This window comes from Melozone crissalis, unplaced genomic scaffold (genome assembly GCF_028551555.1).
Source record: "Melozone crissalis strain CALT ecotype California unplaced genomic scaffold, PUWL_Pcris_2 ptg000013l_1, whole genome shotgun sequence".
Classification (NCBI taxonomy): Eukaryota; Metazoa; Chordata; class Aves; order Passeriformes; family Passerellidae; genus Melozone; species Melozone crissalis.
Window position 1 is genome coordinate 50,740,729 of NW_026535791.1, and position 21,900 is coordinate 50,762,628.

The 21,900-nt window shown below is 43.3% G+C and overlaps 1 protein-coding gene across 5 annotated transcripts in view; it reads right to left on the reverse strand.

Annotated features, from left to right (window-relative positions):
- The window catches only part of ARHGEF7 (Rho guanine nucleotide exchange factor 7), a 116,951-nt gene that overhangs the window by 80,523 nt on the left and 14,528 nt on the right, over window positions 1-21,900 (reverse strand). For 3 of the 5 annotated variants that reach the window (XM_054272277.1, XM_054272276.1, XM_054272275.1), the window contains exon 2: window positions 20,892-20,978. Coding sequence is in view for 2 of the 5 variants with exons in the window: in XM_054272276.1 (XP_054128251.1) it covers window positions 20,892-20,978 (87 nt within the window). In the remaining 3 variants the exon portion in view is untranslated. Of the gene's footprint in view, window positions 1-20,891; window positions 20,979-21,068; window positions 21,221-21,900 lie in introns of those variants that run through there. The other 2 variants (XM_054272280.1, XM_054272278.1) reach the window with 1 other exon arrangement.

Here is a 21,900-nt window from a genome sequence, read left to right on the forward strand (position 1 = left end):
ATGAACAAGCCCCAAAACCAACACTTCAGGTTTCAACTACAGTAAATTAATTTCAATACTTCCCTTTTAAAAATTGATTGAAGAACACAGAGCTGTAGGCAAATCCCTGAGCTACAGCTCCTCCCCAGCACATCCTTTTCCCTCCCTAGGTTACCATTATGACTCCAGCCAGAACAAATTATCTTTAAAAAGGGGCCTAGGGCTGGATCTCTCCCTCTCTCCCAGGTACCTGCAACAATGTGATCCAGCATCCTTCACCATTTATTGACACCCATTTTGAAGGAGCAGGCACAGGACTTTATCCAGGGAGCAGGGACAAGCCTGACAACCCCCTGCTGCAGTGACCAGCCCCTGCTGCTGTGGCAGGGCTGGTGGAGCTGCCTGGGCAGCCCTGGGGCCCGGTGTCTTTGGCCAAGGAAGAGAGGAAACTGAAACCAAAGCCAATTTACAGCAACAGCCTGTAAGGTGAGGGCATCCAGCAGCTGCCAGGCCAGCAGACAAGTCATCTCTCTGAACGACCAGGCAGACACCTCAGGGAGACACATATAGCACGTGTCTAGGTAAAACCATTCCTGCTCTGGACCTGCAAGCCCACAGGTCAGTGCAAGATTTCAGGAGTAAAATCTCCCAGAGCTTCTCTCACACCACCTTATATACTTTTCACTCGGGGAGGCCATTAAAGTGGACTCACAGAAAACTAATCCAGCAAGTAGAAAGCTTGCTGCAAATGAGCTAAACCAGTCCAGTATCAGACAAGACCAGCATCTGAGCCAATGCATGGGAGAGAAATATCCCATCTGCCAGGGGGACAAAAAAAAAAAAAAAACAAAAAAAAACACTCCCCCCCCCAACAAAAAAAAAAAAGTGCCAAACAGTTAGCTACACTCCAGCCACAGCAAATCATCCATCATTCAGTAGTAAGTTTCTGTAATTCTGTAATTTGCTCTTCACATTTATGGGAATATCTATAAAAATTTCCACATTCCAAACTAATAACAGATGCCCTCTAGCAGGTTACAAACAACCATAAAAATTCAATCCACACCAATTCTACTTATTCATAGTCATGCCCGGGAATTCAATTGGAAAGAAATAAAGATAACTTCCTTTAAGAAATTAGCTATTGCTGGAATTTGACAGTTCTGATTCATCAGGTGATACACTATATGCTGGGCTTGGGTAGCCAAGCTGACAAGGGCAGCTGGAGGTGACACTGTGAGCAGTCAGGGCCAACAGTTTATCTTAATTCCTCCTTAACAATCTCATCTCCACAGTCCAGGTTCTCCCAGCCTCATCACCTCCCCCACTGCAGATACCTTAACTTCAATGCCCTCTCCAAAACACAACCACTCCCACCCCACCTTCACAGAACAGTCCCCACTCCAGCCTCTCACTGGCAGCACACACTGCCTCACCAGGGCTGCCTGGGCCCTGATCCAGCACCCTGACCCAGAAAGCACATCCTGGGTTTCCTATAGCCATCCACTGAACACAGCAAGCCTCAGCCACCATCAGATCAATGGCAACCATACAGAGACATCCTCACCCTATCACCTGAATGCAGGCGCCCAATGCTGAGGAGTCCAGGCCAGTGGTAGTTCCTGCCCTGTATGGTCAGGAATGTGTCTGTCCACAGGCACAAGAGTTTGGAATCTGGTGCAAGACTCAGGTATGCTACCTTGTCCTTTTACAAGTTACACCAGTTCAGGGACTGGCAAAGATGGCTTTGGTGTGAGCCCTTTTGTTAATTTAAGTGCTGTCCTTGACAGCAAGGATTTCTAGCAGAGGGCCACACACTCCTCCAAGCAGGAGCTAGGGATGCCATCTGTGGAACCAGGACAAGCACTGAAGAAAAATCAGTGACAGCCTATTCAGGCCCAAAACCTGCATCTCAGATTTGCCAATAAGGAAGAATACAGAAAGGCAAATATGATATAGTAATAGTTCATCAAGGTTATTTTTAACCATTTGTCTCAGGGACTATCTGCATCTAAAGGTCTTAAATGGATGTTTTAGATTTCTATAGTCACCTCATAAATGATGCAATTTCAACTTCTACAAAAACCACAGAAATCATTTGCACAACTTAGTTACAGGGTGAAGAATCACTTCCTTTCATTTGTTATGACCTTGCAATTGCTTGTTTTTTTCTGAGTAACCCTTAGCTCCTGTGCAAAGAGAAATAGAAAATAACCTTTCCACTTTCTCCATGCTGCCTGCTACCAAGATCCTATTGATCTCACATACTCATCTCTTCTGTTGACAGAAGACTCAATTTATCTGCACCTCACACAGACTCAAATCCTTCATTTTCTTGTAACAAGTTCTGTTAAGTCTTGAAATGGCAGACTATTCCACTTCCTTTAAATACCGCGTTTCTCCCAGACACTGCTGTAAATATAATTAATCTTGATGCTAGAATTCACAGAACAGTGAGTGACCAAGCACAGCATCTTTGTGATTTGCCAGGACTCCATGACACCTGTCAGTAAAAGAACTCAGACACTAAATTGAAATTTTAACTACAGGGAGCAACATCATACTTGGCACAGCCTCAGCAGCAGAGGAATGAAAGGCAGAAAACATGAACTAAGCCTTTAAAGATTAAGGAAGGAAAGAATGGAAGAAGTCCAGAGATCTATAGACCAGTAAAGCATATGCCTAACCTTGGTAAATTATTAAAAGATGTAACAGAAAAAAGAAAACAGAATTGGTGAGGTTGGCATAAATAGAGAACTAGAAAAGAATTAACATGGCCTTGGTAGAAGGAAGGAGCCTTTCCAAAATGCTTCTATGCATCTTAAAGCAACTAGCCAAACATAGGGCAGTTCAGATAATACATCATATCTGAATATCCTTTGAAAAGACAACACAACAAGTATTGGTTTTATTTTAAACAAAGGTCATTTGAGCTAGGAGACTCCTCTTGAGGATTCAGAAGTGCTACAGAAGAAACAAACAACAGTATGCAAACAACTGGGTTTCACCATGAATGGAGTACCAAAAGTGACCAATACAGATCCAAATTGGGAGCCACATTACTCAACATAATGTACCTGCAATTTCACACAAGGCATGGAGAGAGAACTTTAATGAGAATGAAACTATTTGAATTAATCAAAACTTGAACTCACAGAGCAGCCACCGTACAATGTATCAACAGCCAAACATTAAAGTGAGGGGCAAAATCCAGTGCCAACAAATGCAAATCTACCCCAAGGCAAAATAACAGAAAAACAAAAAACCACCAAACCCAAGCTCCATCATTATACCTGCACAGAAATGAGTTCTCAATCAGCTATTTACACTGACAGGTAAAAGATGACATTAAGGTAACAACCTCAGGTCATTAATCAGCCAAGTCATGGAGTCCAAGAAAAACAATACTGGAAAATTAAAGGCAACAAACTTTTTTTTACTATTTCTGTAGCCTAAATACAGCTGTGATCCACTGTGATGCTACAAAACAAGAAGGGGTACAGAGATGCAAACTGTTTAAACCAACTAAATTACTGCAATGGTATTCACATGAGGAAAAAGTGAACTAAATGTGTTCATCTTGGAAAGAGACAGGATGTAGGGCAGTACCCTAATGCCATGAACTCACATAGAGCATGGAGAACACCTCTGACACAAAAACAAAGGCACCCACTGCCACCAGCTGCAGCAGCTGAACAAACAAAAAGAAAATATAAAATGCATAATTTAGACATGGAATTTACAGCCATAGGATGCTGTGAAGGTAAAGAGAGCTCAAAGCAGCATTAGAAAGCTATTTAAATAAGCCACAGGAGTTCCACTGTGCTGTTAAATATATTGGGATACGTCCCTGACTCCAAAAGGAGCTCCTCTGCTATGAACTGTCAGAAGCTGGAAAGATTCACCAGCAGCTATCATGCTCTATTTTTACCAGCTTGTCTGGGTTTTTTAACTTTTCTTCCAGGCAACTACAAGAGACCTGCATCTCACAAGATAAGGTAAGCTAGCCTTTGATCTGAACTTGCACAGTTATCCTTAGGTCATTGAAGGCAGTAGGACTATTTCTACATTTTTCATGTCAAAATCAAGCTAGGTAAAAAGTTTTTTATGCTAGTGTAGTTACAACAAAAAAATCTTCTGTAAAACACTGCTTGAGTAACAGTAATTAGCATTTATTTCCCAAATGCTCAAAACCACGCATCAAATTTTGTTTCACAATTATTACAGGATTTAAAAGTTGAGCCAAGCAATTAAATTGTCATATTGGAAGACACAGAAACATTCTGACAGCAGTTACCCCTGAGAAGACTGAGAGAACATTGTACCCAGGTCAGCTAACTGTGCCCTGTTACCCCAATGGCCAGTGCTGACTCCACAGGTGTGCCCCCCACACCTCTCCAGTGTGGGATCTGGTCACAGAATCATGGGGTGAGTCACACAAAGTGGCAGGGCTGTGTCTAAGACTATTGGGACTATGTGGTTTACCCAATTTCACAGTAGCAGTCCACAGCCACAGCACAAGATGTGCAGCAAACCTTGTTCACCACCAAGAGGGGCAAACACTAATACTAATACCATTAAATGCACCCCCTAAACACCAACATAACTTTGCACCACTTCAAAATCAGCTAGCAATCATGTCCAACCTTAAATGACTGCAAGGAGATTAGCAAAAGGAAACAGCTCCAAATATCACTACAGCAATATGTTAAAGTTATGGCACAGCATTTTGTTATAAAAATTTCATGTGATACATTAACACATGAGAGTTTTATCCCCACTTAATCTTTGCTATTTAAATACCACAAAAAAGTCAGCCTTAGTCTAGAAGAACAAGTCATGGATTATTATACTGACCCATCTTCACAGCTGATACTGTGGAGTTGAAGTTTATACTAATGGACTTCTGTGGGAGGCTCACAATTTTCTAATAAGAGAAGTCAAGTTTGCCGAGTTAACACAATGAGGCTTCAAGTACAACTGAAACCCCTACAGGGAAGCATTTAAAACTGAAACTGTGATTTACATAATACTTTCAGATAAAAGGATACCAACCAAACCTCATGGATCTACAACATCCTCAGAAACACAATTCATCACTGTACAGCCGTAAATGGCTGTAACACTGGCATTTAGCACAAGTCTCAGAAAAAGCCAAACTAAGAGCACATATAAACCCTTTTCAAATTATTATTTCCATTAGACTTCCCAAAAATCCCACGTAAAATTCCTGCTGAGATCACTGATGCGACTAACATCAGTCTCAAGATGTCAACCTCTTGGCTGTGGCACCAAAGCAGAGATCCAGTTATTTCCAGAGTCATGCAGCACAGGAAATCTAACTTCTACAAGACATGCAGACTGCAAAACATTCTGATTTACTAACACATGCCAATGCAATGAAATAGAAAAGCAGTAAGTTGTTCATTAAAAGCAGTAACTAGGGTTGTGATCACAAAGATCCAGCCGCAGAGGAGCACCCTCAAAGGTGCTCTGTGTGTGGCGAAAGGAAGCATCACATCCTGTGTGATAACGGAGTACAATGTGCCATTCTAGAAACAGGTTAAAAAGTCAAACAAATCTTTCCAATTGGATGCTCCAGAAGTATTAAGAAATGCAAAGACATGGTTCTAACAAAGTGGAACTGCTTAAAAATCTTCAGCAGTTATCTCAAAATGGTACTGCCAGCAACTTATCTTTATGGATGACATCATCAAGAAAGTGACTTGTATTCCAAAAAACAAAACAAACACCAAAAATGTGGGTGAGAAACTCTTTCAAATACACTGCAAGAAACAATGCAAAGCAAACAAAGTACAAGTCAGGACAATACTGAAGTTTTCCAACAGATCACAACTCCTAGTGAACAGTATCAAGAGAACACTCTTTTTAACCCCTAATTAGTAACAGTAGCTCTGGAAATCAACATACATTTTTTTAAAATCTGACACAAAGGATCTATTAAAAGTACTTCTCACTTGTTAAGCACTGACTGCATATGCTTGCTCTGTACTATCAATCAGGCAGAATTTGTTTTGCCAGGCCTTTGCCAAGCTTCTAGAAGAGCCTGCCTTATTTTGCACTGATTGGACTGTTGCTCAATACAACACACCTGATACAACAATACACATACACTGTACAGGTACAGCACATACTCCTCATATTTGTGCCCTGCAACATAATTAGTTTTAGTGTACCTCAACAATAAATATCCCATCCACCCATGAAGGCTGTGCTCAAAGCTTGCAGCAGTGGTTTCCACACTACCTTTTACAAGCAATGCCTTTCAGACAGGCATTCAAACCATAACCCCAAACTTGATACCACCGTTTAAAATGGGAGTTAAGCCACAAGGCAATACTTGGATTTTACCAAAGCAATTCAAGTCCTGCTTCATGGCAATTCACCCCCCTAAACTCCATGATTCTAGTGCTTTCTGAACAATTTAATTTACAAGTACTAGAAGCCACTGGGTCTTCCAACATAAGACTGTCTCCTTCCAGTACCACCTGCCACCCCAACTAATGGCCAAGGTATTCTGTCAAAAACTCTTCCAGCCATGAGAGCAGGTGAACAGCCATGCTCTCTCCAAGTTGCTTGAGAGCAAGTTCTCTGAATGTCAAACAAGCTCACTGCCTGTGAGGAGGCTGCATCTGCTTGCATAAATTCCCTCAGAGAGGCTTTTTAAAAGGCAGGAAAACAAAGGACGAGAGAGTTTCATGCTGTGATTTCACATCCTTCATTAACTCACAAGAAGGGCACCCAAGGCTTCCTCTTCTGGACTACAAAGCCTCCCTATTCTACAGAAGAAAAGAAATGCACAAAGATGAAAAAGTCGCCTGTAATATTAAAACCAGGATTATTTCAAACAAAGCTCAGTATATTTCACTTCAAACACCACCACAGTTACCTGAGGGTAGACACTGCCATGAAATATAATTATTTCCCTTGGGCCATTTATCTAGTGAAACTATTAGTATTCAGTAGGTAGTGAGGACACTCCTTGATGAGACCTGCCTTAACTACTACCAAGAACAGACTAAACTTGACAGCAATTAATTACAAGCAGCAATTAGACAGAACTCTATCCAGCTTCAGCACTTCCAGTAGTAAAGCAAAACAATGAAGACCCTATCTGAAGGGCTGAGCACAGCAGTGCATCCCCCCAACAGTCAAAAGTCTCTCACAAGGCACAAGTAGAGGTCTGACAAGCTTTACCTCCAAGAGAAAGCAACTGCCCAATTCACACCATGCAAAAAAAAGGCCACATCCAGAAATGAGGAGGAGGAGCATGCCAGACAAAGAATGACACTGCCAGGAATAAGTTTTACCTAAATTTAGGACAGTATTTTTCAGCTGTCTAGGTCAATGCTGTCTTCTTTTGCATCCCTAAAGACTTGATCCCACCCACCACAGGTTATCCTCTGGAGAGGTTTCTGTTGTTGACCATAACAGGAAGCCTCTCCATAACTAGCTCTAGCTGGGATCCGTGAGACAGAGCTCAGAGGGCAGGAAAGGACAGTGTTACAGACACCTGCAGCCTCTGCAAAACCCACTTGCTCTAACTACACACTCAGCTACAAAGTTGCACTCTCCCTTTCCCACTAGTTTTTGAGCCCATCACCCCCTTTGCTGTAACAAATTGAATTGGCTGAAAACTAAAGCAATCCAGTTTTTTTCCTGGAATAGTTCTCAGCATTTCAAGCACCTGACCATCACCACAGAGAATCTACAGAAAGCAACAGACAGAAAAATACTTGTCTCTTTGGCCAGAAACAGCACTGTCCTTGGAAACATCAGAAATCAAGGTTAGACAGCTGATGCTAAGCTAGGAATGACAGGAATGAGGAAACAGAGGCAAATCACCTAGGAAAACATTGCAGAAAGGAAGATTAGAACTCAAAACACAAGTGGAAAAACAGAGCCAACAAGAAAGAGAGAATGGGAGAGGAGAAACAAACAGTTACTAAGAACTTGGTGTAGAAGCCAAGTCATATCATCCCTCTGCTATCAACACTTAGAAAACAGCAGCTGAGAACATGCCAGCTCAACACAAAGCAGAAACCTGAGCTCACCACCAGTGGCAGATAAGCTGACAGCTCAGGTGCAGAGGCTGAGATGGAGACACAGAGACACACATCTCCCAAACATCACCAAGCTGCCACAGAGAACTTACTTTCTCCCTACTTTTTTTCAAGTCTAGGATCACCTAAAGATGATCTACATATTCACTGCACAATAATCTATCCTCACATTTTGTGCCAGCCCAAGCTCCCTCTTGACCTCCACAAGGTGAGTTTGGTAGGAAAGCAAGCAGGTTAGCAGGGTTATTTCTACCAGCTGACTTCCTGCACCATCTCACCTTGGAGCCTGCCAAGCATCCATGCCAGACTATGGATGGGCAAGAAATAGGTAAATGATGGCATGTGTCACTGCTGCTCTGCTGCCTCAAGGGTTTCTCTACCCTAGACCACAGCCTGGCCTCAGCCTGCTCTGCACTCACAGCTCCAGCTGAGGCAAACCAGACACCCAAGGCTGCAGCTCAAACACCATGAAACAAGGTCATGCCACTCCTTCAGAAACCAAAACAAATAAAAAGTACTGTGGAAAGCACTACATTCATACAGCACCTACTAATTCTGCCTCCAAACTCATACTTAAATCCAAGTCTGAGACCATCCAATGAATAAAGGAAGAGCAATGAACAGCTTTCCAGCTGGAACCAGGCAAGGTTCCTAGAAAAAAATTGAGCAATTACCTGTTTAGCAAAATGCACATACAGAGAGGGGCCAATAACACTTTTCGGGTTTGGCATAGCAATTTCTTAAGTAACATCCCCATCAAAAATGGAATTGAGGGTGGTGTGGTGTGCAAAAGTTAAGCCTACAGTTGTTCCAGTCTTACAATGCTTTTAAAATACAAGATAAGTATTCCACTTACCTATTTTAAGCTGAAATAATACAAAAGCTGATTTGTTTACACCTGTGCAAAACCACACCAAATTACAGTGTTTTGAGTGTGTCAATTGAAAACAACAAACTGCAGCATTCTAAGTTACAACAGTCTCTCACTTCTGCCTCAAAGTGTACTTTCCCAAGACCTGAGATTGTTTTGAGTGCTCTAAAGGCACATGTATATTCTTCTGCATTTGCTGAAAACAGCTATAAATAAAATGACATTAATTCCCTTAGTTTTGAATGCTATAGTGACATTTGAAATACCTCTAGCAAGAAATATTAACTAAAAAAATTAAGAGATAAGCCATCTTAATAAGCAAGTACAGGCAGGAAACAACTAGCTGACTGGCATCCTCAAAACTGCTGAACCCTCCAAGCCAACTAATTAACTTAGGCCATAAATAATACATAGATGTGGTCAATTTAACTATCAGCAGTTTACAATATCAAAGTCAGGTAATTACTACAACTTTTTATTTTAACAATGAAGAATTCTCTTTCAGTTTTACTGCCAAGTACAGAAAATAACTTCAGCTGCATTTATCCATAAAATTTATCTTTTGCAAAATGTTCATGTGACACCAGGATGAAGAACTAGCCTAAGGCAAAGGGTGTGAAAATGCATTTTCTTGTAATTTACTTTATGCTGCTCACAAGCCCATAGGGTGGATGGATTTAAATGGCCTATTCAAATAATGATTAGATTAGTATAGATTTACATTCTGTTCCATGTTTGTAATTCAAACACTTTCCTAAACCTTTGGCATCAATCTTAAGGGAAAAAAAAGTGAGCGATTACCCTATCTCCACACACTTAAATGCTTTAACATACATGATTTAAATGCTTTAGCAACAAAGACTATGATGAACTGTGTCATGATTTCCGCAGAGGCTTGCTTTTAGACAAAACACGGTAATTACCTAAAATGTACATTGAGGACACTCTATAAAGCTAATAAACATATAAAACATGCAAAAACAAAAAGGGCATTTCAATGTGTATTGAACAGAAAGCCAGTTAATTTAACAAGTAGGAATCTTTGTGCCTGATTATTTAAAACCAAGTGCTTCCAGGCACTTTCTGCTAAGAGACTTAAGAATTCAGAACTATCTTTTTCTTACTTAATTTCTATTCATTAAGTAAGTGAACACGTGGAGGGGGTGTGATAAATTCCACTCCCTCTCCCACTCTCTTTGCTTTGTACTGACTGAATGAACCTCAAAACACTTGAAGAATAGGCTGCTCCAGTTAAAAAGTATGTAAAGGTCTATTTATTTGATATCTATCTTTTGATTTGCTGACAAAAGAGGACATCCCAGACTCCTCCATTCTCCACTCAGTCCTCTGTGCCAACCACTCAACCAATTCAGTTCTGAGGGTCAGCCACAACTGGAAGAAAAATCTAATACACATATTGGCAGGGAAGCAATGAACAGTTTACTGGGAATCTCTCAGATAATCTAAAAACAAAGCAAAATGTATTTATACTCCAATTTCTTTAGAAATAATCATGAAACAACGTAAACTCATCTAGATGACGTAAAAATAATACAGACAATACACACTTGCTGACAGAGTTTACAACTCTGTCAGGAAAGTAAAACATGGAACTGACTGATACCTTGCTGGGGTGCTGCCATTGCAGCTCACATTGATCTAAAGCAGTGTGCCCTCCTCTGCCATGCTCAGTCACTGCCAGGCAGGTGGGCAACAAGAAAACAGATATCCAGAGTTCCCATTCATGAAATTTTTCAGAGGGGAACTTAAAGAAGGGGGGAGGGGGAGGAAACAAGAGATAATTTAATTAAAGCTAGGGCAGCGGTTCAGTTTTCAGCTGTACTTGCCTAGGAGAACTGCTTTTGCTGATACTTCCAGCCAACAGTCTCCTAAAAACATCATGCAAAACAGCCTAGGGATTGCTGTGAAGCAAGAGTGGACATCACATGGAAAAGACTTGATCAGGCAGGAATTCTGCAAGTTATTTAACAAGAATATATCTGGCAAAAATTATTAAGCACATTATCACCATATTCTCACTAAACATCACTAAGCCTCTCTCTGATAAGTCTTCTATCCTCCTCAAGAAAAACATGCCATGGTAGAGGATGGAAAATAAGAGTGGAGAGCATGGGAATATTTTTAAATCTAGATATTAAAAAAAATCACTCAGCACCAGCAGGAGAGGATCTGTGAAGATGCCCTTACATCAGCTAGTAATAGCACGTATTTGTTTTTGGGTTCGCTCACCTCTAGTTTTTCCTTTATCATTTCACAGCCTAAGGCAGCTGCACCACTACCTTTCACAGGGCTGCTGAAGGAAGCAGCATTGAGGATTGGTATCAAAGGAGCTTGGCTCAGTATTTAACGTTTTATTTGTAAACTGGACTCAAAAGCAACTGCTACTTAACAGTTCCTAAACACTCCATTCAAAGAAGTGTGGCCAACAACAGTCAAAAAACTGGAAGAAGTCTATGACTTCAGCTGAAGTTTGAGAAAAAAGAATTAATCAGGGTTTCATCTGCTAAACATGAACCTCCAGCCCAGGGCTGCAGAAAGCAAAGGGTACCCCAAGAATGCTTCACCTTCTCCCTGTTGGCCCCAAAAGTAAAGACACACACAGGCTCCCAGCAAAGCTGCCAGCAGGGCAGAGCCACCTCCGGACAGCACTCAAGCAGAAGCCCTGCACCACAAGGAAAACCCCTCTTCTTTCCAAGGCACCAGTGCTCAGGCCCGTGCATCTACACTTGGCCCACAAGATGGCACTGACAGGAAAACTTTGCTCCCTCTTATTCCCTCTGTGCCTGCCTCTCCCTGTCACCAGGCTCGCCACTGGCCCTGGACTGACTCAGAGAAGGACTGCCACCTACTGAAAACACCACATCATTTCCCACACAGCTGAATCTCCCTCCTCACCTGCCCCTGGGCTATCCAACCAGCTGCATCCTGCTGGCTTCATCCCAGAGGAAGAGTAAGAGGCACACAGCTCAAGGCAGCGCTTTTTCAGTAAAAAGAGTTTGAGGTTTTCAGCAGTACAATTTTCCCCAAGACCTAGAGTTTTTCAGTATTTCCTGAAAAACAAAAAGACCTGGGAAAAGCTAGAAGTGTCAAAAAACCATGCTGCTCTTCACACAAACTGCAGCTCTCAGTAATACTGATAGGACCAACCCAGTATCTGATGAAACATCTAAACACAGTTAACTAGAGAGAAATAGAGGGCTCAAGCTGAAACATGCAAGTGCTAGAGTCATTTGGGTATTCAGCTGAGCACAATAAGATAACTCCCCTAAAGGAAATGGAGAAATCACCATATTCTAATATTTCTCTTCCTTTTAATTAGAGCAAGGTGCTTTTCCCCTCTCCTCAACACCATCTTTCAAAATCAAGCTACTCAAACTACAAAATCAAGCTACAAAACTACTCTCCACTGCAGAATGCACATCACCTTTCCCACAAATGCCAGAATATTTACATGCAAGCAGAAGTCAGGAACAGTTGCAAAGCTGGAAGCACTTAAGAAATCAGAGCAACTCACAAAACACCTAGATTTGCTACTCCACAATTTACAGATAACTGAAGTGATTTATGTCAACTCTTAAGTTCAAAGAAAAATGAAAAGATTCTGGCGAGATGACGACAAACAAAAGCAGCAGGATGGACTCTTCTGCACAGTCCTCATCTGAGGTAAGGTTCAAAGCAACTGCTCTGCCAGAATTCCTCCCTTGCCAAAATGATGCAATATAGTCATTGTCACAAGAGGAGAAAGTTTTCCAGGTTCCTGAAGAGACTGAGCACTGCCATCTCACACACTGCAGGATGCACTTCAGCTCTGAGGACCTTCTTACTCCAAATGCGTACATTAAGAAAACATTTTATGTCATTAAGGTCTGCAGGTACCCAAGATTTCTTCACACAATACACCACCAACTATAACCTATTTTGTATTCTTTTTTGTTTTCCTCTATCACACACATGCTTGGGAAATAATCTGACTGCTAATGACAATGTAGCTGTGCTCAGTATACACAATTGTAGTTGTACAGTGCAAGATTTATCTACATGTCTATTTTTAGTATGCTTGCCAGCTAAAAAAATCTCCTAAAAACTATTCAAGATAAAAAGTATATGTGTAGGGAGGGAGTCTGAGACCTTCTAAGTCCAACCTCACAAGGCTCTCATAAAAACCACAACAGCAACTAACAAGACCATAGCCATCCTCTGGGAAGTAAAAAGGCAGGCAGGTCCTGACAGGAACAAGACTTGACTTCTGAAATGCACTTCTCTGCTGAGCACAGCAGGTGCCACACTGTCCCAATGCCATCTCCTACTGTCCCTGCTGTTTCCTTGCTGAGAGGGACAGAGCAGCTCACCTGCTCTCCTCCCAAGAGCCGCCTTCACACCCGGCATCCCCACCACCTCCGCACTGCTTGCTCCCTGCTCAGGGCTAATCAGAAGGGCCCCCCTTCCCACAGCTCCCACCCTTCAGAAAACCAGCAGATGAGCCCCTCCTCACTGTGCTTCACAACAAAGGAGAGCACAACAGGGCTAAAGAAATCAGAGGGCAAGAACTCCTCTGACACATCAGGAGAACAGCCTATAAATCATGAAGCACACTCTTCTCCCTTCTTAAGCCTTAAGGACTCTGCTCAAAACCCTCCAACTCTCTCTACCCACCCTTTTCTCCCAACTTTCCTAGTTACCACACCTTCCCTCAGATGATTAACTCCTATCAAAGAAGCAATCAAATCCTCTTGTGAAAACAGTCTGCTATATTTGAGCATAACACTGAAGTCTTCTGTGCATTCTCTATTAATAGTGCAATACATTTTAATTGCTAGATGAAGGTTCATTTTATTCTCAAGATCCAAAGAAACACCACAAATGAAGCAGTTACACAGAAGCCTCTCCCAAAGCACATAGCAACTCATTTGCAAAACTGCTCTGAACAGATCTACCCCAGTGCTGTGGTTTGGCCGGGCAAGCAGCTAAACAGCACTGAGCCAATTCACTCACTCATCCCCAGCCCACCCCCCAACAAATGGGATAGGGGACAGAATTGGAAAGAAAGGTTAAATTCATAGGTTATGATAAAAGCAGTTTAATATGGCAGAAAAGGAAGAGAAAATAACAATGATAAGGGACTACAGAAAAAATGTGATGCACAAGCACCTGTTGACCAGGGCCCAGCCAGAGGTCAGGAACAGCAGGTGGACACCCCCCAGTGACCCCCTCCCAGTCTGAGTGCTGGGCATGACACCACACAGTGTGGGATGTCCCTCTGGTCAGCTGGGATCAGCTGTCCTGGCTGGGTCCCCTTCCAACCTCCTGTCCACCAATCTCCTCCCCGGCAGGACAGCACAAAAATCTAAACAGTCCTTGCTTTACTGTAAGCACTGCTCAGAAACAACAAAACAGTGAGTTACTAACATTATTCTCATTCTAAATCCAAAATTCAGCACTATATCAGCTTCTAGGAATGAAATTAACTCAATCCCAGCCTAATCTAGGAGGACTAGTTAATATTTACTGTGTCACTGCAACTTGCCTTGTACGTGCTGACCACCAAGACATGTCAGAAACATTTTGGATGTATTCTGACACATTAGACTCTCTCTCACATTTGTTTCATGCAGCAAAGAAAGGAATCTGCACCCATGATAGATCCTTTGTGCCAGTCTCTATATGCACGCTGTCTTATATGTTTGTGTTCACAGTACCACAAATCAGGCAATACAAAAGAACTGGCAGGAATTAAAATATTCATGGTCTAATTCAAAATTTTTAAATTATCTTTTTACCTTGAAAATACTGAACATAGACCTCAAGCAGCAAAAAAAAACCAAAAAAAAAAAAACCAACAAAACAAACATACTAGCACATTCAAAAATACTAGCACTATTTGTTACATTATTCATTACAAAGACACTCTTGTAATCCACTTTTGTTACTTGATAGCTTTCTTCTAAGTATCCACTTTTGTTACTTGATAGCTTTCTTCTAAGTCTTTTCAAATTATCGTGTATCAGGTGCTTTTGAACCAGTACCCCAATAAGGAGCTTCATTCTTCTCTTTAATGAAAGCCACTGGACACACTTTATTCAGCAGGTGATAGCACAATATCATGCTACTGCTGATGCAACAAGCTCACACAAGATTAATTCTCACAGAAGGAGCAGGAAGGTTTAAGTGAAAAGGGAATCATGTAAGGATTTAAAAAGCTACCATGCACGTTTGTGTTTCAGACTGGGTTTTACTAAGTAAAACAGTTTCTGATACTACCATTCCTCCCTGTCCAATGCCATATGTTCCTGCCTCTGTGTCACCTTCTCAGCTAGCATGACATTATGCACAAATGGTATACAAGATGAGGAACTGGGTTAATATCAGAAAAAAAAAATACTGTTTTTCCACCATTCTATCTGTAAGGCACCCTTAAAGTAGTATTCAAAGACTTCTCTTCCATAGGAATACAAAGGATTGATAAATACACGAAACACAGTCTCAGTCTTAGGCCTGCCACTCTGTCCATCATAAAAATTCCCTGTATCACAAGAAGCCATGCTTATGAAAATAATGTAAATAAGTCAAGCAACAGCATCTCCCTGTCTTAAAAACACATATTTACACATGAGAAAAAGGATAGAAACTAAGGGTGTGAGACAGAGAGAGAAGCAGTCACATGTCAGAGGTCTGGACGTACAAGACAAGTTGCAGAGACACACGGCACTTTGCTGTAAGCGATATCTAAAATATATTCAGAATAGTTTAGTGAACAAGTAGAAATCAGAGTGGGAGTTGGGGGGAAGGAATACAGTAGACACATCTTAAAAGGTACAACTTTTCCCCTTTGAAAAATATACCAATAAAATCTCTGCCTCGAAATAAAACTTCACAATGTGCAGTCCATAAGCAAAGAATGGTAACTCTAAAACACTGAAATTCTGGAAAATATTTATGACATTTAAGAATCATGAAGGCATTTGGCAGCACACCTTCTGGGAGCGAAAGGCATTATGTTGGAATAAACCCAGGAGCAAATCTAAGGAATATTGTTCTTGACAAAATAAAGATCATAGTCTGAACAAGGGCTGAAAGGATATGTAGATGATTTAATTTTTGTATCATAATCCTAAGACTGGCATGAAGGCCTTCAGTACTAGAAACCTATTTATTCCTAATTCACCAACAAGTGAATGTCAGCCAAGTCCATCCACATTAGCAGCACAGCTCTGCACCTTCCTTATACAAATAGGTCTTTGAAAGTCAACTGGCAGAATACCTTTCCAAGTCCACACTGGCAGTAGGATTGTAGCCTTAATGATCTAAAGAAGTGGGCAACAAGGCTCAGGGGAAAGAAGCATCACCTAGCAGATAAACTGCTGTGTTAGGTGTGGGTGTGAGGGAAGAAGACAGACAGGTTCCCTTGCTCCCCTAAGATTACCTGCTCTAACAGAGTGACACTGGCACCCCTCACAAACTTTTCCCCAAGGCTGGAGCTCCATTATAGCCATTTACAGGCATTTGTATATCTTGATTAAATCTTGAGTGCTATGAATTTTATTTTACAAATTTGCATGCAGTGTTCTGAACCTTAAGGGCAAATCTCTCTTGTTCAAGAGATTTTATAATACACAAGCACAGGATCTCACACTGTGTAAGATTGCCAGGTTTGCTTCATTTCTTCTTTGGTTAGTTTATTATAGAAATAAACTCCTGGGCTTGGCATGGCTGCCTTTGTAATAAAATGACCATCCTTGAATCCTAGAGGCAAGCAGGTCTCTTAGCAGGTAGAGAAAGGGTTCTCAGATCCATGGCTTCCCTTTTTCCATTGAGCAGTTGCTATCTCATCCATCAGTAAAGAAGTCAAAAATACAAAATATTTTTGAGCTAAGAAACCTGTTAACATTCAGATAAGCAAGCATTAATCTTTTATTTTCTGAAAGCCAGCAAAAAACCCCTGCAAGATGCTACTTATGGAATTTGATCACACAGACTGTGGCATTGTTCACAGGATATGTCAAACATTCTGCCCTTTAAACAGCAGTTACTAACATGGTTTTCCATTAACCTATTTTTGTTTATTATTCTACATTCAACTGCTCCCCCAACAAACTTCACTGCTGTTGAACTATACAGTGATTTCTGCAGGGCAAATGCAAGCTGTCAAACAGCTCTGGTCATAGAATAAGAAAAGACAGCATTATATTTGGGAAGCTCAAGCTCCTTTGAAAGAAAACAAAACTAGAGTAACATGACACAGGTACAAGATAATCACAATGGCAAAACTTGCTAGGGCTCAGGTAGAAATAAGCCATCACTTTTTCATTTTTCTCTCCTTTGCAAGATTTCTGTGAAAGATATACCTGCAGTGAATTCCTTCTTACCTATACATATCCACCACATTCTTCTAGAACTGAGCCCCCCAGGTACAATAAGTATCTAGGACCCTGTTTGGAAAAGCAGGTCATGCTCCTCAGAAGGGAGTACAGTTAAATGTCTTCCCACCCAAAGAGAAAACTGGGTGAGAAAACAGCCTTTAAAGCAAAAATAGCAAGAACAGTAGCTAACAAATATCCCATTTGCCTAAGGAAAAGGTGCACAGTAAGATGCGAACTGACAACACAGGTGGCTGTTCTACAGTCCCCTCCATCTATACAGGCATTCAGCAACAGCACTGAAGGCTCCAAGTAGAATTAACTACTCAACACTACAATTATTCTAAGGATGCACTAATGGCTTTCAGAAGGGAAAAATATGGAAATTCAGTCCCTGGTGGAGGTCTTAGGAACATTTTTTCATTAATGGGTCTCAGTTCCTTGTATCCGCATACAAGAAAACTGTGTTAAAAATAATTTTTAAAACCCAATACTTGCAGCACATTCCTCTGGTTATTTCTGGAATTATGCTTTGCTGTACAAAGATTGCTGCAAGCTCCAAATTAAGTATTCTCTTTTCTATGGAAAACTTAAATATCAAAAAATACTGGGGGGTGTGGGAAGGGAGCCATTGGTTTCCTCTGAGGAACAGCAATCCTCCTCATTAGAATTTGAAATACCCTTTCTGAATGTTTTATTATCTTTCTAACAACCCAACCTTACTGGGAAGCAAGAGGAAGAAAACAAGAACAACTTGTAGACACCAGCACTTTTCCAAACCAACAGATTTTCTCATCTCTGCCCCTTATTTTACATGTAGGAAAGCAACCAAAGTTATCACATCCTCTAAAAAAGGGATCTGCAGATGAAAGCATCTCTAAGAAGCCATCTACTGCTGTGCAGCTTTCCATTAACCACAGCAGTTTATCAAATTCTCAATCATGCTGTAACAAAGTCCCCTAAACTGGAGACCTACAGAGCTCCAGCAAGGCAAGGAGCTCTAAAATGGCTTCATAAAAACACACCACCACTGCTTCCAAGATGAGCTCAGATCTGGGAGCAAAAAGTGCTTGTGCAATGCTGATCTTGGGCTAACCAAACCACTACCACGCTTTCAGCAGGCTCACAAAATCACACACGGAGAAATCATCTGATCCAACTACATATAATTCACATTCAATGTAAGGCTCAAGCACAACCCTTATAAGTCACAAAAATCTCCACATTGTGGAATACTTATTAGGAAAAGTACCACATTAGTGCACAGAATAATGTCACATCTCCCCACACCACCCTAGAGCTTCCTCTGATACCCATATTGTCCAAATGTTTCTAGTATTTAAGATACCAGATAGACATCTAACCCTTTGTCAAATATTTGTACTCACCACTAACTCCTTGTTAGCTCATCTGCCCTCTCTGACAATATCCCCTAAAGCGGTTGCAGAGATGCTCCTCACACTCTGTGCTCAACGCAATCTCTACCCCCTGGCTGAGGCTCAGGAAGCATTACACAGACCCTGCACAGGGAGCTGTGGCATCTCCCCAGTTCCCACGGTGAGGAAGGCTCAGATCCTCCAGGGCTGACTCACACCTTGTTAACAGAGGGAGGGGAAAGAGCCCACGAGCAGCGGATGGCCAGGAGGCCCTGCCAGCTACTCCCTGGGTGAATCCAGGCTGCCATTGCTCTCATCTTTGGCCACAGTTAGGGGCTTGGAAAAATTAATGAGAAAACAACAGGGAACAGACAACGTACAAACCATAAATACACACACAAGAGCTCCACAAGCCCAAGCATTTGTGCCCCTTCTTGCCAGCTTCTGAACTCTCTGGTAGCTTGGGAGTAATTCCTGTTCCAACATGCTGAGCTGGAAGCCACTGCTGCCAGTTACCTCCACATATGAAAGGTGTTTCCGGCACTCTTGCTGAGAAGCCCCTGAGGCCAGGTTAACAATTTGACTATTCCCAAAGATACTCAGGTTCTCAGCAAAATTATCTTTTCTTTCAATCATTTTTCTTCATTTTCTCGGCACCCCAAGGAAAAGAGCTGACAAAAGCTTTTTGCAACTAGAAGAGGCAAAACTGCAACACTGTAACTATTCCCAGCCTGTCACAATCGCAATGGCTTCAAGCTTCGAGAGACCTGATAAAGGAAATTAGTAAAGGAGAGGAGACTATATTAATGCCATTTTCCCCCTCTTTAACATTTACAACACTCAATTTATTTCTGCATTGAGATCAGAAGTACGTCCTCCCCAGTTCATGAATATCTACCACCTGAAGTTCGGATCTGCTCACACCCATGAATGTTCAAAGCATGAAAAGCTCAATGTGGCCCTAGAAAAGACAAATGGGCATGACAACTGCTCCAAAGCAAAAAGAATGCTTGACATCATGCACTGTTAACCCCAAAACCTGGTTTCTGAGTATTTCAGAACTTAATTTGGTTTTACTCCCAAGAAATCCTAAGGGATTTTCTATGTATTTGGCGAGGAGAAGGGAAGGAAGGTAAAAATCTAAGGGCTTACTCACAAGAGGAGTGCTAAAAGCAGTCTTAATTTCCATCTTTATCCATGAGGGAACCTAAGATAAAGGGCAAGTCCTGCAAGTATCATTTATTTCACTAATGATACTTCACTGTTTAGAGGCCTCAGGAAGGCAATCAGAGGCTTTTTTTAATGACATTCAGTTACTGCCTGGCAAAATCACAGGCAAGACCAGAGGTACCATAAGACCCTGCAAATTAATTAAGGCAACACTACATTAATTTAAGTCCAGAAGCACAAGAAACCAATTTTTCCACCCAAAAAGAATGTCTCCAAGAACTGAAATGACAATATCTCTCACTTCCCAACGCAGAGAAGCTGAAACCTGTTTTTAATCTCATCAGTTTCTTCCCACACGCCAACATCAAGTAAACTCGACAGCAGTATGTACTTGCTATAGCTAAATATACCAGCAATATTCGAGAACCTAATTTGCAACCCTGCTAACACACGTTCGGAAAAGATGGCAGTTTGCAGGGCTTTTATGTAACGCAAATTTAAATAGAAGAAACAGCACCTGCCATTTTCTTCAATTAGCATTTCGCTCGGTTGTAGGCAACTTTATTTCTCTAAGCCGACCGCTGCGCTTCCACAGCGATTCCACGAATAAAGCGGACACAATGTATACATACCGAGAATTCACTCGGACGGAGCAGCAGTGGTTTTAAGCGCCCCGGGGCCAGGCAAACCCCGGCCCCGGCACTCGTGGCTGCAGTGACACAGGGACGGGGCGCGCCCTGCCCGAGCAGCGGCGCGGCCCTTCCACGGGCGGCCCTTCCCTTCCCTTCCCTCCACGGGCGCCCCTTCCCTTCCCTTCCCCGAGCGTTCCTTCCACGCGGTCCCTGCCGGGGCGCGGCCGCCACCGCGCCGCATCGGGCAGCGCCCCGGCAGCCCCGACTTCCCCGCAGCCCCCCGGGCCCGCAGCCAGGGGAGGGGCGGCCGCCACCATCTTGTCAGCCGCGTCCCCGGGCACAAAGGGAGGGCGAGAAACCCCCCGCCCCCGGGACCGAGCCGGGCGCCCCCAGCCCCGACTCACCTCCAGGCGCAGGGAAGCACCGCAGCCCCGCAGGAACTCGCGGATGTTGCTCAGGCACTCGCCCTCCGTCCGCGGCTCCGGGTACACCTGCAAGACAAGAGGCGGGCGGCTCAGCGCGGGGAGGAGACGGGACCGCGCCGCACCGGAGCGGCGTCCCCCACCCGCCGCTCCCCTCACCTCCCGCTCCCTCCGCAGGCAGCGGCGCCGATCGCTCCCACTGGAGGCTGTGAACCGGGAAGTAAACACGGAGCACAGGAAATGGCGTGCGAGGGCGGGGGGCGGCGGGCAGGAGCGCGGGCAGGGGTGCCCCGGCCAGGCGCGGTCGCGGGTGGCTCTGCCCCGGCGGGGCGGGCGAAGGGAGGAAGGGAGGGAGGAAGGAGGCGCGGCCCCGCTCGGCCCTGCCCAGCCCAGCCCAGCCCCGCCCCGCCCCGGCTGCGGGCGGGAGCGGCCCTGGGCCTCGCCGCGCTCCTGAATTTTTCAAATTGCTGCTGCACAGAGCCCAGTGCCGTGATGGGTTTGGCTGCAGGGCGAGCGCCCAGCGGGCAGCCGGGGACAGCCCCTGCTCGGGACAGGCAGTGACCGCGCCCGGGGCACAACGCGCACGCCGCGGGTGGCCGGTGCCGCCGTCGGTGCCCTCGTTGTGGCTCCGGTCCACCCTTGGGTATCGGTTTGCTAAAGGGAAATATATCAGAAATGCTCCGAAGACCTCCGCGGGAAATACCAGCGCCCGGAGTTAATAATTTACCAATTCCAGGGTCTGATGTTAACGACCTTTATCTGTGGTTTGTTAAACAGCCCCTTCTCACCCCGGAGGAAAAACAGCTTCACATAGAGGAAAACCTTGACTGAATCTATGACAGTTTTTGGCAAGGCAGCCGTCTGCTCTCTGCAGCCGCACTCACGGTGCCTTCAGCTCAACCTCTGCAGACCCCAAAAGCAAAGTGTAGCCCTTCCATGGAAAAGCAGCCTGCCCCAAGAGTTTCAGGGACGTGGCTTAACCTACCGCAGC